The 17,394-nt window shown below is 39.3% G+C and overlaps 1 protein-coding gene across 1 annotated transcript in view; it reads right to left on the bottom strand.

The window, feature by feature from the left end:
• LOC101863040 (neurobeachin) overlaps positions 1-16,800 on the bottom strand; it is a gene marked incomplete at its 3' end in the record, with an annotated part of 33,217 nt that extends 16,417 nt beyond the window's left edge. Inside the window, 2 exon segments of the mRNA XM_005103241.3 lie at positions 8,722-8,826; positions 16,538-16,800. Coding sequence (XP_005103298.2) covers positions 8,722-8,826; positions 16,538-16,696 — 264 coding nt within the window.
• Positions 16,801-17,394: the final 594 nt, after the last annotated feature.

The following is a 17,394-nucleotide window of genomic DNA, read 5'->3' as shown; positions in this document are numbered from 1 at the left end:
TGCGGTTAAGAAAGTGTGTGAGTGCGCGTCCGTGTGCGTAGGCGGGTGTGTTTATGTGCGAGTGCACGCGCACCTGTCTGAGCACGCTCCGGAAAGTGTAATAAATATGTGTGCGTATTTCAATAGAACGGAAAAGCTTGGCCACGCTAGAAGCTAGGCAGTTCGCTACCTTAAATTTGCAACGTTTTATCCACACAGTACCCAGTTTTGAGAAATTTGACGTCAGAATAACATGGTCCTTTTAAGGAGTTTCACAACATGTCAAGCTTTTTCAAATGCAATTCTTTGAATATCTTGATAATGACTTCGAATAATCTTATGATTTTGATAGAGAAAATAGAATTATGTGGTTTCTGAACTCTAGGTCTTGGTAACTCAAAGCGGCCAGAAGTGTCAGAATTTTGTGATTCTAGGGAAGCGAATTGAATTGCTGCTGGTCAGCAGGGATAGCGCGAAAGGTTTGGGTGTGAGTGAAGAAAAGCACATGGAAACCACAATAGTGGTTATCAAGGGCAGAGAATAAGCAGGGACAGGCATGAACAGAGGGAAAGAAAAGAGGTAGGACCTACCACCAGCATCGCGAATGTTACAGAGAAGATCATGACAATGTGACAATTCGTCAGTTGTTAAATAAAAGACTGAATAAATTAACAAAAGGTGGTATATATTTAATTTAGCTTTCGTAAGAGTTTTACGGCACTTGCAACACAATAAGGCAAAATAAGTACCGAAGATCAGAGGTGTAACAAGAGAGTAACAAATACAAAAAGAAGGGGGAATAAGGACGATATACGTTTAATAGGAAAGAAGAAGCAAACCACATCGGAGCACCCATCAACCGCCCACGGTTTAGGTTCAACGCCCCTATCAATACAATTAGGTTATTCAAGAGGCGAACAAACGGAGAGAAGAAACGGGTTCTTGTTTAGTTTTAGTAAGAGTTTTACAACACTTGCGACACAAATAATTCATATAAGTACCGAAGACTTGGGGAGTGGTAAACGAAAACCGCAGGAATCGGACTCGTGTGTCTTTTGTGTGCAGCAGCGAAGAGCATGACCATTGGTGGCGGTTTCACTGAAGCCAGGTGGAAAATAGTGAAATGTAATGGGTTTTTTAACGCCCCTATCAACACTGTTAGGTTATTTAAGAGGCGGGAACTCCCGAGTTTGACGTCCGTCTCCGAAAGGTCCAGGCCAAGTGGGAAATTCCTGTAACGTGCCTTTCCCAAGGACAAGTCGTCGGATCAACCTCTCACGATTTCGAGTCCCGTAGCCTAACCACTAGGCCGCCGACGCCAGATGAGACCGGGGCAAAATAAGCCACCACCACCCGTTAGATGTTATAATATTAATACTAGTACTGATAGCAACAATAATAATAATAATACATGTACAGTTGTATGAATCAAGAGAATTACATCGGCACAACAATGGCCATTTAGTGTTGAGAAAAAAGTAAGACAGACATACAGACATAGACAACAGAGGGAAAGTAAAGAAGTAAGACCTAACAACTGTGGCGCCCTCCAACCAACCACTACGCTGTACTTCACCCGCAACACTTACAACTTAGTTTGAGACGTTATGCGGGCACCTCGATGTAACGAGTTATGAAATAAAGACCTGCTAAAAAAAATAATGAAATAAAATAAAAATTATAAAAATTTAAGAGCAACCCAATACGAGAAGACGAGATAAAACACATAGCTCCATATTTTAGACCAGCGCTTGTCAATGTGTAAACGTTTTACGGCACTTGAAACACTATTAGGTCATATGAATAGGAGTGCCCAAGATTAGCGGTATTACAAGAAAGTAACAAAACACACAAAAAAGAAGAACAGTTAAGGACGATAATTATTTGATAGGAAAGAAGGAGCAAACCACACAAGAGCATCCGCCAAACCAGCTAGCACCACCCTTCGTACAACCAGTACCTACTTCTGCCACATTTAAGAGGCTGTAAGTCTCATACCGCCCACCTACATAATATTTCCAAACAGGGCATTTAGTACAGTGAAAACTGTCTTTGACGGATACCCATTGTCGAGGAGACAAGTAGCCATCTGAAACAAATGGCCATCTTACACCGTGTCCTTATAATGTAAAGAAAATACGAAAGGGGTGACTTTGGAAGTGGCTGTTTGTACAGGTGACTATCTTATACAGGTGGTCGTTAGAGCAGGTTCAACTATGATACCTCCTATTACCAAAGATGATTCCTATCGCCCACCAAAATTACCAAATAACCCACTGGTGGGCGATACCGCATAGTTTGGCAAGCAGTTTTAGACGGATAGTATTTGTTTTAGTAAGAGTCTCACGGCGCTTGCAACACAGTAAGGTCATATAAGTGCCCAAGATTGTTTGTTTGTTTAGTATAGGGTTTTAATGCGCTCGCAACTGCATAAGGTCATATGAGCGCGCGGGACACACCTAATACTTTTTCGTTGGTAGGAAATTTTGAATTTTGCCCGGGTGGCGGCCGAAGCCTACTCTTATCGATTTTAGACCACCAAGGGATCTTTAACGTGCGCAACTTGCACACGGGCCCTCCGAGATTTTTCGCCCTTTTCCGAGAAGGCTAGGTGTAGATCTTTCCTACCAGAAGATCAGGGGTGTGGCAGAAAGACAGCAGTTAGGAGGAGCCAAGGAGTAGCAGTAGAAAGGCTGCAGAAAGAGTCAGGAGCCCAGAGGAGGGGGCAAAGGAGGTGAGGGGGAGGGGGCACAAAGTGGAAATGAAAGCAGACAACAGAACATTGTTAGAGATCAGGAAAGGAGGTGAAAGGAGACAATTTTAGAGAAGAAAATTTTTTGGTCGCTACCCGAAATCGAACCCGGGACCTTTGAATGAGAGGCCAACACCTTAACCTCTAGGCCACGAGAGCCCCCGCCCAAGATTAGAAGTGTTACAATTTATAGAGTAACAAACTTAAAGAAGGAAAGAAGAGGACGATTATAGATGTTTGATAAGAAAGATGTAGCGAAACACACCAGAGCACCCACCAATCACTCACACTGAGTGATTAGACTTTGTCCAAAGACATGTCATGAAAGAATGATAAATACGAGTTGATCTTCAACCTCACTCACGCTGCACTTTGCATGCACTTTCCTAAAAAAAATAAAAACCATTTATATACTAATTTTTTTTTACAATGCAGAGTAAAAAAAACAAAAAGAAGAACAAACAATAACAAAAGACAATCGCCTTGACGCTAACAACAAAATCCACGGAGAAACCTGAGACATGTCAGGAGCAAAGATCTGTAAACAGTTACGCGGTGACTGTGGTGAGAGTCGTAGGCTAAGTCTGATTTTTTTTTTTAATCCGAACAGCCAGTTTACTTCACAAAAGGGATAACTGATTCATGAACTAATAATCTGGTTTACTTACTGGGTATTACAAAATAAGTAAAAGTCAACTTGAACACCCACCCACCCCCATCTTTTTTTAACACTACATCTCCATTTTGAACTGCTTAATCTCGTGCACAGAATATCTGTGGTCAGTGAGGTTTGCGCAACGTCTTACTTACATAAATCAGAAAACAGAGGACTGTGATTCTAATACGGGTGCCCATTGGGACATCAAGTCGGGTCGGGGCGTTTGCTATCTAGATTGAGGGCGCAAAGCTGCTATCGTGCCCGACTCACCGCCTCAAAAACAAACGCAGTTTTAGTTTGAGTAAGAGATTTACGGCACTTGCAACACAATAACCCACTGGTGGGCGATACCGCACAGTTTGGCAAACAGATTTAGACTTCATATAAGTGCCAAAGATTAGAGGTGTTACAAGAGAGAACAAACACGAAAAAGAAGGAGGGTCGATAAAGACGATAGATGTTTGATAGGAAAGAAGAAGCAAACCACACCAGAGCACCCGCTAACAACCCACAAACAAACGCAATGGGCACCCGGTATAACGATGCGTGAAGACACAGGAGGGAAGGATGGGGGTTGTACATTATACATTACTTTTACCACAATATGATGGTTCCCGGGCCGTTTCAATGCATGGTTCTTACGCCATGGCTCATTACTGAATGTTGGCATCGCTGACAAGAAGACGGATTCAAACCCGATTCCACATAATGACTCTTAATACTACACTTAAAGAAGACTCAGTTTTTGTATTATTATACCCATTAAAATAACTGTATTCCCGAAAACGAAATCAAGACTCGATATAAACCGGTTCATTACGATTAGAATCCCTTTGAAACCGGATCCTCGTGAATAGGGTACTTGTCCAGCTCAACTTTGAGACGGAACAGAACAGGCTATAATATTATAAACAAGCGGGCCGTGGAAGCGTATCGCCCACGCCACGTCACTGTGGTAATTAAGTGATAATTACAGCGGCGATGAGTCCAGGGGACAGTGTTCCCGTGTTTACCTCAAAGGGCGCGAAAACACAGGGAACGTGATACGGCGAGCAATCATATGTACGAGCTTGAGCGTCGCCACTTTTTTGGGTTTCCAGATCAACAGTCAGGAGACAAGCTTAATTTGACTAAAGAACTGAGGGAGTTGGGTTGTTGTTTTTTTTTAAGTGCGTCTGGTTCGAAACACTTTTTCTTCTTCCTGTCTTTCTCTTTTCCTTCTTTCCTTCCTTTGTAACTCCTTTTTTTTCTCTTCTCCCTCCGCCTCCTCCTCTTCCACCTTCCTTCCTCAAAACTCCTATTTTTCTCCTCCGCCTCCTCATCTTCCTCCTTCATTCATCCCAAAGTCATATTTTTCTCCTAATCCTCCTCCTCCTCCCTTCCATCCCTCTTTCTTCCAAACTCCCTTTCTCTCCGCCTCCTCCTTCTCCTCCCTCCCTTTATTCTTTCCAAACTTCTTCCTTCCAAACTCCTATCATTTTCTCCTCCTCCACCTCCTTCTCCTCCCTTCCTTCCTAAATCTTATATTTTCTCCTCCTCCTCATCCTTTAAATGCAAAGACGTCACGAACCCGGCTTTAAGGCGAAAGAAAGCAAAAGCTGTGTGTACATACTAACGTGACGTCCCTCTCTGCCGGCCATATCATGGCCACGCACGGCGACATGGACAAAGGCTGAGCGAGCCATTCATTGTTTGTTTTGTCCGCTTGTGGGTCTGACTTGTGTGAGTGTGAATGTGTGTAAATGTAAATTGTGTGTGTGTGTGTGTGTGTGTGTGTGTGTGTGTGTGTGTGTGTGTGTGTGTGTGTTTGTGAGTGTCTGTGTGTGTGTGTGTTTGTGTGTGTTTATGTGTGTGTGGGGGGGGGGGGGTCACAGACAGACAGACAGACAGACAGACAGACAGACAGACAGACAGACAGACAGACAGACAGACAGACAGACTCTATATACATGTATATGTCTGTGCGTAGACAGAGAGAGACAAAGAGAGAGAGAGAGAGAGAGAGAGAGAGAGAGAGAGAGAGACAGACAGACAGACAGACAGACAGACAGACAGACAGACAGACAGACAGACAGACAGACAGACAGACAGACAGACAGACAGACAGACAGAGTATATACATGCCTGAGCGTATAAATGTGTGAGACAGACAGGAGGAAAATGACAATATTTATGTGCGTTTGCATGTGTGAGACAGACAGACAGACATCAGTAGTCCGCCGTGTAAAAAATCTGAGGAGAAGTATTTTAGAAGACCCTCAAGTAAGTCACGCAAGGATGCGATTCCTACGACTTTTTCAGGAAACTCTCCCAACGACCGACGAACAGATGCACACATGCATACATGCATAAACACTTGACTCTCCAAATCGCAACGCGGTACGGGCCGCTAATAAGCGAGAACAACATCAATGGAACGCCATAATTCTGTACTTTTGTTTGATTTGGATTTTGTTTGGCTTTAATTTGAGAGCGTTTCAGTCACAATCAATTGCGTACATAAAAACAAAACAAAAAACAAAACAAAAAAACCCTCCTACAAATGCAACAGAAGTTCTTTGAAGCAAGCCAGACCTGGTGGATAGTATTCAATTTTTTTTCTTCCTGTGGTATTTGTTTGTTTGTTCGTTCGTTCGTTCGTTCGTTCGTTCGTTCGTTCGTTCGTTCGTCCCTCCGTCCGTCCGTCCGTCCGTCTGTCCGTCCGTCCGTTCGTTCGTTTGTTCGTTTGAGCAAAGATAAGCACGTCGACACAACAATGATTATTTAGTGCAGAAAAAAAGGTGATTCAGACAGACAGAAACAAAAAAAGGGAAGGTAAAGAAGTAGAACAGGACCAGTGGCACCCTCCAACCTCCCGTCTCGCCGCAATAGATCACTAGAATAATATCATACTTAATTCATGAAATGCCAACTAAATAATGAATACTTCTTATACACAGTGCATGAACTCTTATGTTCACAATGTGATGTGCATATTATAATGAACGACTTAGTTGTGATAGTATGGATGTCTGCTTTTGCGTTGGCATTAATTCAAATAGCGTATGTTGTATGTGTTCTGAGCAATTGAGCGATCGGCGCAGCGCGTTTTAACAATCGAATAATTGCCCGGCAATCTTAAGATTGCGCTGCATATTTTAAAGATCGAATAGTCACGCGGAAATCTGAATATTGCGTCAATATTTTATACTTTTTAAGAGCTCACAAGAAGGATACAATGCCAGCTATCAAACTCAAAGTTCACAAAGTACATTTAATTTATTTCATTTTTTTTTTTTTAATCACTTCCATTTTTATCTTTCACTCACATCAAGGAACATTCATATATTTTCAAAAGTGTAAAAATATGAAAATTAAAATTGAAGTATGAAACTGAAGAGCCCACAAGAATAATTTAAAGTCAGGTATCAAACTCAAACTTCACAAAGTACATTTAATTATTTTATACCTTTTGAAGTTATTTTTTAAAATTCATTTCCATATTTTTTCTTTTACTCACATCAAAGAACATCCACGTATATTTTCAAAAGTGTAAAAATATGAAAATTAAAATTAAAATTAAGATATGAAACTGAAGGGCTCACAAGAATGATACAATACAATTATACTATCTTTAAAACGCTGAACACAATCTTAAGATTGCAGCGTAATCTTAAGATGGTCACGCAATTATGGGATCCTTGAAACGCGCAGCGCAATATTACGCCGATCAGTAAATTGTGCGGAACATATGCAAGTTCATGTTGTGTACATGTATTCTGTGTGAAGATAATGGTTTTGTAAAGTACCTTGAGCTGAATTGTGCAGAAAAAACTGAGTGCAACAACAGAAATTATCAGCATAATTATCAGCATCATTACCATCTTTATGATTAGAACCAACAATAAAAGGCGCCAAATGCCAAATGATAATAGACCTGACTTGAAATTTGTTTGCAGAAATTAGAAGAAAGATATAATCAAGTGCCTGACCTGCGGCAGACATTGGCGATCATGGTTAGCCATTCATTCCTTTGCTCGGATGCTCTCATTTATATAAAGCTATATATATATATATCATTATCCTGGTCTTATCCCGTCACCCATCTAATTAGGCATTCAAAGTAGGTTGCTCAGCCCTGTTTCCCTTCAGTTTTACCAGTGAGAGCTCAATGTTCGAGGCTTTTATGTCTGTTCAAGTGTTCCAGAAACTCCATTTGTCTCTTCCTAGCTGTTCTTATCAGCAAGTGGCCGACGTGGGCTTCTTCAAGTACTACCTCATTTGATTTCTTTTCCTTCCAGAACAAAAATTCTCGACAGTCTCTTAAGAAACCACATTTCTGTTGCTTCTATTTTATTTTCACTGTCTTTGGTAAATACCCGGCATTCACAACTGTATAGTAGGGCTGACGACACCTTAAAGAACTTTTATTTCGATAATCACTGAGATTTTTTTTCCCTCAGGATTGGGCTCGCTTTGTTTAAAACTATTTTATTAAGCTGTTGCCACTTAGTAAGGCCCCTTGCTTTCAGGCAGTCACATTCCGATTTCAAAGGTAAACTATATTTTTTTTGTACCGACTTGAATATTTTCAGTTTTGATAGGAATTAATTTTGAATTTTGCACGGGTGGCAACCAAAACCTACTCTCATTGATTTTAGGACAACAAAGGAATCTTTAACGAGCACAACTTGCACACGGGATCTCCGATATAATGCTATAAAAACAAAAAATTTCAAAATATTCACATTTTCCTTAATACATGTGTGTGAACACATGAATTGTCTTCAAGTGCATTTTGCAATTTGAAAAAAATAAAAGATATCCATGCTGTAGAAAACGTGAGAGCAGGTGTGGTCACTTGTCAAATGTAGAAAGTTAAGAGAACAAATATCTTCATTTTCTTTTCCTTTTTTCAACCTCTATAATAATGTAGTTTGCATATTTTCAATATGTATAGAGAGGAAAATTGAATTATCCTAAAGTCTTATAATAATTAACCCATCAGTGAGATTCGTAACAACTCAATTTTTCCTTAACCCATCAGAAAGATTCCTAAAGACTCAATTTTTCCAAACATTCAGTAAAGAAACCAAAAGACACATTAACAGCAAATGCCACAATCATTCAATAAGCACTGCACATGCAAGATGTACAGCTTAAAACTGAAAAGACCATGGAAAGAACCACACTGGTCTAATCAGATTACAAATGAGTAATGCTAATATCACTTTGCTCAGGAAACTGGGTGATGGTCTGGGGGGAGGGGGGTCCTTTTGATCCTGAAATTGCTGATATAGTTCTGAAACCACCAGCATCCCATCATACACTATCTTATTTAATAAACATTTACCTGCAAAGTGTGGGGACATGATGCCAGTAGTTTGAGCATATGCACGATGTTCTGGGGGTCTTGAATGACAAAGTTGTTTTCAATGTCAAAGTCATCGCCCACAAGCTGAAAAACAAACAAAGGCAAGGAAACATTATCAATACCAGAATAAACATAACATTTATGAATACTCACATTCAACAGAACAGTGACATTCTGGACCTGTTTATTTCACATACTCTGAACATGTGACCTTCGGAAGAAAAAAATATACAGTACACAGCATACTAGTCTAGCACGAACACAATAACATTAGAGAGACATGGCAATCACTTTGTTTTACAGATTCCTCTATGCACGTGTTTAAAAATGAAGAATTTATATATATATATATATATATATATATATATATATATATATATATATATATATATATATATATATATACACATATATATATTATTCATACATGAGGCAGCAAGGTGAAATCAGGTGCTCGTCAAAATAATGAAAGTAGAGAAACTGACACTTTTTCGCTGGTTTCACAATACAATATTTATCGGAATTTTTTTGTTTTTTGGCTCAACACCTTCTATATGTCCATTTAAGATCCCATTTGAGTGTGAATTATAGGCCCTATTGAAAAATGTTAATTAAAGGCACAAAATGTAAATTGTCAATTTCCACGGACTCTGAGGCTTTGTAAATAACCAAACTGTGGCAGCCATTTTCTCACTAATTTTACCTCTGTAACCATGTGACCCCCCTTCATTCCATCGCAAATATCTCTATGTGAATTCAAGATAAATGTGTAATTCTTTCAGCAAAAGCAAGAAAAATGAACACGCTTTACTTTAAGGTGACACCAATAACTCCACATGCCCAAAATTGACCAGCCCCTGATTCTACCGTGTCGTGTCAAAAACACAACCACACATATATATATATATATATATATATATATAATATGTGAGGCAGTGTGGTGGAATCAGGCTCTCGTCAAAATAATCAAAGAGAAGAAACTTGTATTTTTCTGCTGTTTTGTGAATTTTTATCAATTTTTTGTTTTTTGGCTCAACACCTTTCATGCCCATTAAAGAACTCATTTCAGTGTGGATTTTTGTGAAAAACATTAATTAAAGGCACAAAAAATGTAAATTTTCAGTTACCACGGACTCTTAAGCTAAGGAAATAACTAATCTTTTCTCACTAATTTTACCTCTGAAAGCAGGTGACCCCCACCTCCTTCATTCGCAAATATCCCGACTTGAATTCAAGATAAGTGGATATTTTTTTCATCCAAATAAAGACGAGTGAACAAGCTTTGAGATGATACCAATAACTCTACATGCCCCAAAATTGACCAGAGCCTGATTCCACCACGCTGCCTCACATATGTATAAATATATATGTACACCAATGCCAGAGAAAAAACGTTGATCTAGCACTTCGGTATTTTCAGGTATTACGTCTGGGAAGAGAAATACTAATCTCCCTTGAAACATAGTGAAATGGTATTGGACAGGTTTAACGTCCTTATCAACAATATTAGGTGGTTTAAAAGGCAGGACTTACAAGTTCGACGTCCATCTATATAAGGACCGAGCCAAATGGGAAATTCGTGTAAAGTTTCTTTCCTAAGGACACAACGTCAGATCGAGCTGAGGCTCATACCTCAGAAACCGCAATCTAACAAATATGGATCTGGTAGCCAAAGTAACAGACTACAAACACCACAACCTCCCTTGCTCACAGCCATTTTCCTTGTCACCTGATATAATAATGACATTTTTTCTGTTCAATCATGAACTGCCTTTTGACAAATTACTAGTGACTAACCATTGGTGTCCGGGGAAAACGGAATCAGCTAGAAGGTCGGGATGTACTTTGAGTTTTGCTGAAAAAATATTGGTCTAGTACACACCAAAATAAAAGCACTAAAGACAAGTTCACTTATCCATACATAAAGAGCTCAACAGGATCAGAGACTGGTCTACTGAAAACAATAGAAAGCTACACATTATTGTGAATGTCTTCATTCTTTGGATCTCACCAAGTAAAAGATCATGTCACTAAACAAGCATCATAGAAAAGGCCAGGAAGGGCCAGAAAATTATTAAAACTAAAATTATAATTTAGATCATTTAGGAAAAAAGGCCGGTTAGACCGCAGAGCCAATCCAGGATGAGAAAGACACAGCCTCCCAGCAGACAGGCAGTAACTCTTGATAAAATAGCTTCCTAAAACAATAATGAAACAAACTCCTTCTGTGTTTAATTGTGTAGAGCCTACCCATTTCACCACAGACCCCACCTGTTAAACCTACGCTTATGCAGCTATATATATGTGTCAGATAAGTCTAATCCTGCTCTTCAAAACACTGTTTTTCCTTTACAATGATTATACGTTTGGACTTCTAGTGTCTCAAACATAGCTCTACTAATACTTTGAGGTGATTCAAAATGAGACATTGCTGTGCAGCTTCTTTTGAATCTCTCCAACACAGACAGAGCCTCACAAGCTAGCTTGTTCACCAAGTCAAAGTTTATCAACATGTGATGGCAGATGCAAGGACCAATTGTATGAGAAAGTAAATGTTGATGCAATGTTGAGTGAAGACAGAGGGGGCATTGTGAATTACTCAGGGAGTGGCCACTTAATTATCTAATGAATGCTCCAAAGTTGAAAACATCAGAAGAACCTCATGGGCAATGCCAGACAAAAACATGAGCAACTTCACAGAGGTAATCAACACACTCAGGAAAGAATGCAGGGAAAGACTGCTCCCAACAATTTACAGTGACATTCTGGATGAGAATGCCAGGCGAGAAATTAATACCGACAACTCAGTGGTTAGAGGATTCAAGTCAAAATGGACATTCAGTGGATAAATAGCTAGTTTGTCAGTGGGAAAACATGGGGTTTTGACTGCATAAACATATGATCCTGAAGACAAAGGCGCTTTCAAAGAAAATATGAAGAGAGAGCCTCCACACAAGACCCATCATCCTATCCTCTCCACATATCTTATAGGAGAGACAAGCAGTGCATGTTGCTGAGTTGAAACTGAAACTACAAGGACAGGTATACCACATCTTAAACCAACTAATGATAACCGAACCTATCAGCAGCGTAACATTGACATTGAAGTGGACTCTTCAACAAAGGAGGGGAAACAGCTGTTGACCTCTGTGGACGGTCAATCCCTTTCGGATCTGTAGACTACTTTTCCAAATCAGATTTCACAACGTTCATCATTCATTTGAGAGCATTTCACTTTCTGTATCACTTCATTGGGTCTTCTTTCCTATCAAACATCTATCATCCTTATCTCTCCTCCTTCTTTCTTGTGTTTGTTACTCTCTTGTAACACCTCTAATCTTCGGCACTTATATGCCCTTATTGTATTGCAAGTGCCATAAAACTCTTTAAACTAAAACTAAATGGAATAAATTCAAGTGCCTAGAATGCTTTAATTATGAAAACAATGATTACCAGTTCAATACAACTTACTAACACTCTTTCAAAGTAAGTGAACAATAAAAGAACAAAAATTAACAAAGTCACTTCTTGTGAGCAATGATGGAATAATGAATAAGTGCAAAAAGTCAGAAGGGCAGACTGCTTCAGTTTCTGAAATAGGAATACAGTTGTCTCTGCCTAAGATCCCGGTGCTTTGGAGTAGGGGAAATGTGAGATCTTAGGCAAACATGATCTAAGCCGACACAAAAGTGAAGAATCCACAGTGACTCATGTTCAGGCCCACGATCAGTACTTACTCTGAAATGAACTGATGAGACTCATGAGGCGGGTTTATGACTTATGGACAGCAAAAAGTGGTCAACCTTCATGACCAATCACAATGGCATGAGGCACACCGCGTTTATTTCCAATTATGAGCCTCAAGATCTATGCTTTCATTTTGCTCTTCCCCTTTACCTGTCCATAATTTATAGCTTTCCATCTCTGACCAAGTTCCCCAGGCTCTGTCATAACCATCACTGTGTTGAGACTGCACAAATTAAAATTCGGTCTGTTGAGTGAATTCAGATGTAAGACAACTACTGCAACAGTCAGGGAAGCCTTTACAGTTCAATGTGATCCCTTCTAAGGCCCTACCCACCCAGCTTGTGATGTAAGTTCAGGTGGAGAGCTCTCAGATTGGAGGGCCTTGTTAAAAGAAAACAAAGGCAACGACCAGTTCACACCTTGGTTTCATCAAGATTTACAACTAAGATATAATCAAATTATACAAGAGTAGCTGATCTGTAACACAATGGGCAGTTCATTGTTAATATAATATTCTCACTGCTTTGTTGATCAGCTGTGTCACCCGAGTTTTGTTTTGCAAATTATGATCTGAAATGCAGGATGTTAACCGAATGCAATCCTTCAGACCACGGTCTTTAAGGGTGACTTTTGTGCCGTATACAATCTTCTTTCTTAAAACAAGAGGGAAATCATCAGGCTGACCAGGATCGTAAGCAGTGAGATCTTACACAGAGACCACTGTATCTGAACTTTCCAAATGGCAGTGTAGCTGCTGAATACACAAGGCAGACTAAATCAATTTTTCTAAAAATCTCATTTCCACATAACTGCAGATTTTTTTAAAAACCATATCAGACAGACAGGCATGCTTGGTCATTTCAGAGGGTTTATTGATGTCTTTTATTCAATTTTACATCGCCTGAAGAAAAGCCCACAGTTCAGGGTTGACAACCCAAGTATCAGTCTCCACTCTTAACCCTGCAAACATTCACAACACTTTTTTTGTTATATCTAATATTCAAGTGTTTTAACTGTGGCACATTACAGGGGCTTTTATAACAACTTGCAAGGACTTACACTTTACTGCAAGGTGTGAAAATGGAAAAATGGTAGTTCTACAATGTACCCTTTCAAAGGGTTAAAATGAGACTGGGTGTGCTCTTATTGATGGACTGGCAACCTGATTTCATAGATCATATCAGGTAACAGTCTGTGAGTCATTCGATATATATAAATGACAAGTCACAGGCAGGGGGCTTTCCTTCCATCTTAAAGTTAATATATTATGCTGGTTATAATCATCTTTTGCTTCTTCTTCTTCTATCCCGTGGTTGGGGCAACCGTGGGGGCACCACTGCATCTGAAAACCAGCTCTCGCCATTTCTCTTTGTCCTCTGCTTTTCTCAGATAGTCACCCATTGTCTACCCTGTCCACTCTGTGATGTTGTCCTCCCATCTCCTTCTCTGCCTTCCTCTCTTTCTCTTTCCTTGTAGGGTTCCTTGTAGGATTGTTTTGGCAAATCCTGTGGATCTTGTAACATGCCCATACCAATTTAGTTTTCGTCTCTTCACTGTGGTCAGGAGATCTTCATGCTGCCCCACTGCGTTAAATATGATAATCATTTATTTTATAATTCAACAAAGTAGCATTAGTAGACGAAAGCGTTTGGCGCATTTTCCTTCATTAAGTGGTAGCATCTTTTCTCTCCCGAAAAAGTTGCAGCTGGAAATTACATTCCTCCCAATTGCAGCATGATAGCTGGACTGCTTCTCTGTAAACACCTTCCAACAGCCCAGAGACTTAAAACTATAAAATATAGTTTCACCCCCAAAAAAGCTATAAAAGCAAAACATGATTAACCTGAGTAAATCTCTACGGAATAATAGTTATGTTACAATAAAGTCTCCTATTAGGATACAATGTAAAGCAAAAACACTGCCAGGTGAAGATACACTGATATGACTTACACAAGAGACTGTTAGCGGCACTCATTTTCCCATGTCTCATTTATAATAACTAGTGATGTCAATGTAATACTTTTAGATACAGACAGGTAAGAGACGTTAGAGGTGGCCAAAAAAACAGCTTGCCTTACCCATTTCATAATTCTCTTTCCGGAGTTCTTCCATTTGTTTTTATTTAAATAGTATCAGCTTGCAAAGAAGGTTTCAAGAATATACTTCAACCCAAGGCTATTTTCACAAAATTATGTAACAGTAGAGACACAAATCCTCAAAGCGATATTAAAGTAATTAATAGGCCTATAATAATTAATAACAATCATTAATGGGAATTTAACACAAAATCCCTTGCATGCATTGTACAATCCAGAACAAACAAAAAATTATGAGTACTTTATTCTCAATGGCGCAATGCATGCAGTCTTTCCTTTCGTTTTAAAAACAATTAGGCTAGGCCTAGCCGATTAATTTTTGAGTGCATGCATCTGATGTTTGACTGCCAATAATACCACAGAAAGCTTTTAATCAAAATAATGTTTTTAGATAGTTACTATAACTATAAGGAAAAACGCAATCTTCACTTTAACTCTTGTCCTGCGTCTGTGCTGAGATGCGAATCTTATCAGCAACCGATTACGTGCCGGGCAGGCCGCCAGGGTCACTCAGTGTGTACTGTTGGTGTACAGCGCGCGCACCGGGAAACGTGTGTTTTCGCCGTGAATACCGTGGGAGTGTGTTAATGGATGATGAAAATAACGCTCTATCTTTCATAGCTTTCTATTAAGTTTTACAAACACATGAATGAATAACCCCCTCTCACAAGCTGACAAGACATTATGAGAAGTTACGCCCATTCGAATAACCTTTCTGGACGCTCTTGTTGTTATGAATGACCTGAGGTTTGAAAGGGGATAATATAGGTCAATTTCCTAATGTTTTGCACTCAAATTGTTCTTTGTGCCAGCACAATGGTATTCAAAACTATCAAACAAGCTTATTTTTTATCAGGTAGTATCATTTCATACAAAATCAAGCTCATTTGAAAGATTTTGTATAGAAAAATGGAAGTGTAGTTTCCTGACTATCTTTTGAGCTCCTCATGCCTAAGTGGGTCAATTTCTTCTATAATATCATTGAACGAACATCTAGTGCTACCAACTTGGCGCGTTTTGAATGAGACGTATGCTTCGATTACGAACCAACGCAGGCGCTTCTAGAAGAAGGCCACAAACGCACACAAACTTAACAAGACTGACGCACACACACTTGACCTGCGTGAATGGGGATCCGACTCGGGACCCGAATTTCTTGTTAGATGATGCACGGTGCGCGTGTGCTGAGCCAGGGGCTACACTGATTCGGGACCACAACGTCGAGGTGACGAAATAGGCTTATCGGGCGACATAAACCCGTCCCCCGCAGGACGAGAGTTAAAAAATTATTTTTTCCTTGAAATTCATTAACTCATAATATAATATAGAATCTAGATCTATGCCCTTGCTTTATTAACAAAGGTGTTCTTTGCAGCCTTCCAAACTACTATAGTATAGGCCTACCAAAATTAAAATCACTAATTTTATTAGTACACATTAATTGGCTTTATATAATTGTTGATGCCAGGCAGTTGCCCAACTACTACCTTCTAATCCTAAGTCCTCTCTGACTGAACTGACTGCTACTGCTTCACTACAATAAATTATAATGAAACAATAATTAGCACAGTCAGCCTCAACAACAGTAACAGTATTATATATTCAAAAAGTCATCATCATCTTGAAAAAAGGCAACTGACCGTTGATTATTTTTTACCATTCATGATCTCTACAAGTACTAAATCTAGGGACAGACAATAAACTCTTTTACTGCAACTTGTCAACTGTCTGCAACAACAAGTGCCAGGACTGAGGAGATGGACACACCTCCAACCAATGCTAACATTAGTATGGAGTCGTATCAGACTTGCCAACACAACTGTGATGTGTGCACAATAGACATGGGCCAGTACACACAATAGGGCTCAAATTCAAACTCATTATGCATCTTTTCGCACAATTGGAATAGATTGAATTTGAAATGTCATCATCATTGTCACAGTCATACATACCAAATGGAGGACTGTGTCAACGACATCCTTGTTTGTAACTTGCTTCAGTTCAATCAAACCGATCAACAATCCAAATTTCAATTCATCGTTGCCAGTCAGATTCAATATCCCTCCAACCGTTTTTACATCCTTTCCTTCTTCCTCTGTTTCAGTCGACATCGTCACAATTTAATATTTCCTAGATCTAGTTGCAACAACAGAAAGCATAGAGCATTCACTGTCGGCTTCTTTGGATAGCAGACATTGCAGTCGCTTTGCTCCAGGTGTACAGGATCGATTGCGTTAATTCTTTGACCTGAATACCGGTTTTCGACATATTGATTACGATTCCTTCTATTTTTAAAAAAAAAGAGAGAGAGAGAGAGAGAGAGAGTATTTTGATTGTCGAACAATCTACAAAGAATAAATTTAATGAAGCTGCAACGTTGAAATGAAACAGTGACATTGTCATTTTTTTCCCTCCAGTCCCATATATCTGAAATCCGAGGTTAACTTCTTCTTCTTAATAATTATGATTTCTTCTTCTAATTCCTGTGTGTTCTCAGTGTGATGACATGATTAAGCTACGTTAGTTTGTGCTAAATTGCAAACTATAAATTGTAAATAATCCGTGTTGTCCATTCCCTGGCAAGACAGAGATGAAATGTAATTATTATGACCAATACAAGTGCAGGTTAACCTACATTGTACCTACATCAGGTAGGCCCACTTTACAATCACAGAATAAAGCCAGCCTGTTGCTACAGCCTATCAATGTAGCATTTTAAGAGTCGATTTAGGAAATGGAAACAATGAAAACCAAACCCATGATCACTTTTTCAGATATAATGGAATAAAATACAAAGTCATAGATATTA

This window comes from Aplysia californica, unplaced genomic scaffold, assembly GCF_000002075.1.
Source record: "Aplysia californica isolate F4 #8 unplaced genomic scaffold, AplCal3.0 scaffold00364, whole genome shotgun sequence".
Classification (NCBI taxonomy): domain Eukaryota; kingdom Metazoa; phylum Mollusca; class Gastropoda; order Aplysiida; family Aplysiidae; genus Aplysia; species Aplysia californica.
This window is presented reverse-complemented; position numbering and strand designations above follow the sequence as displayed.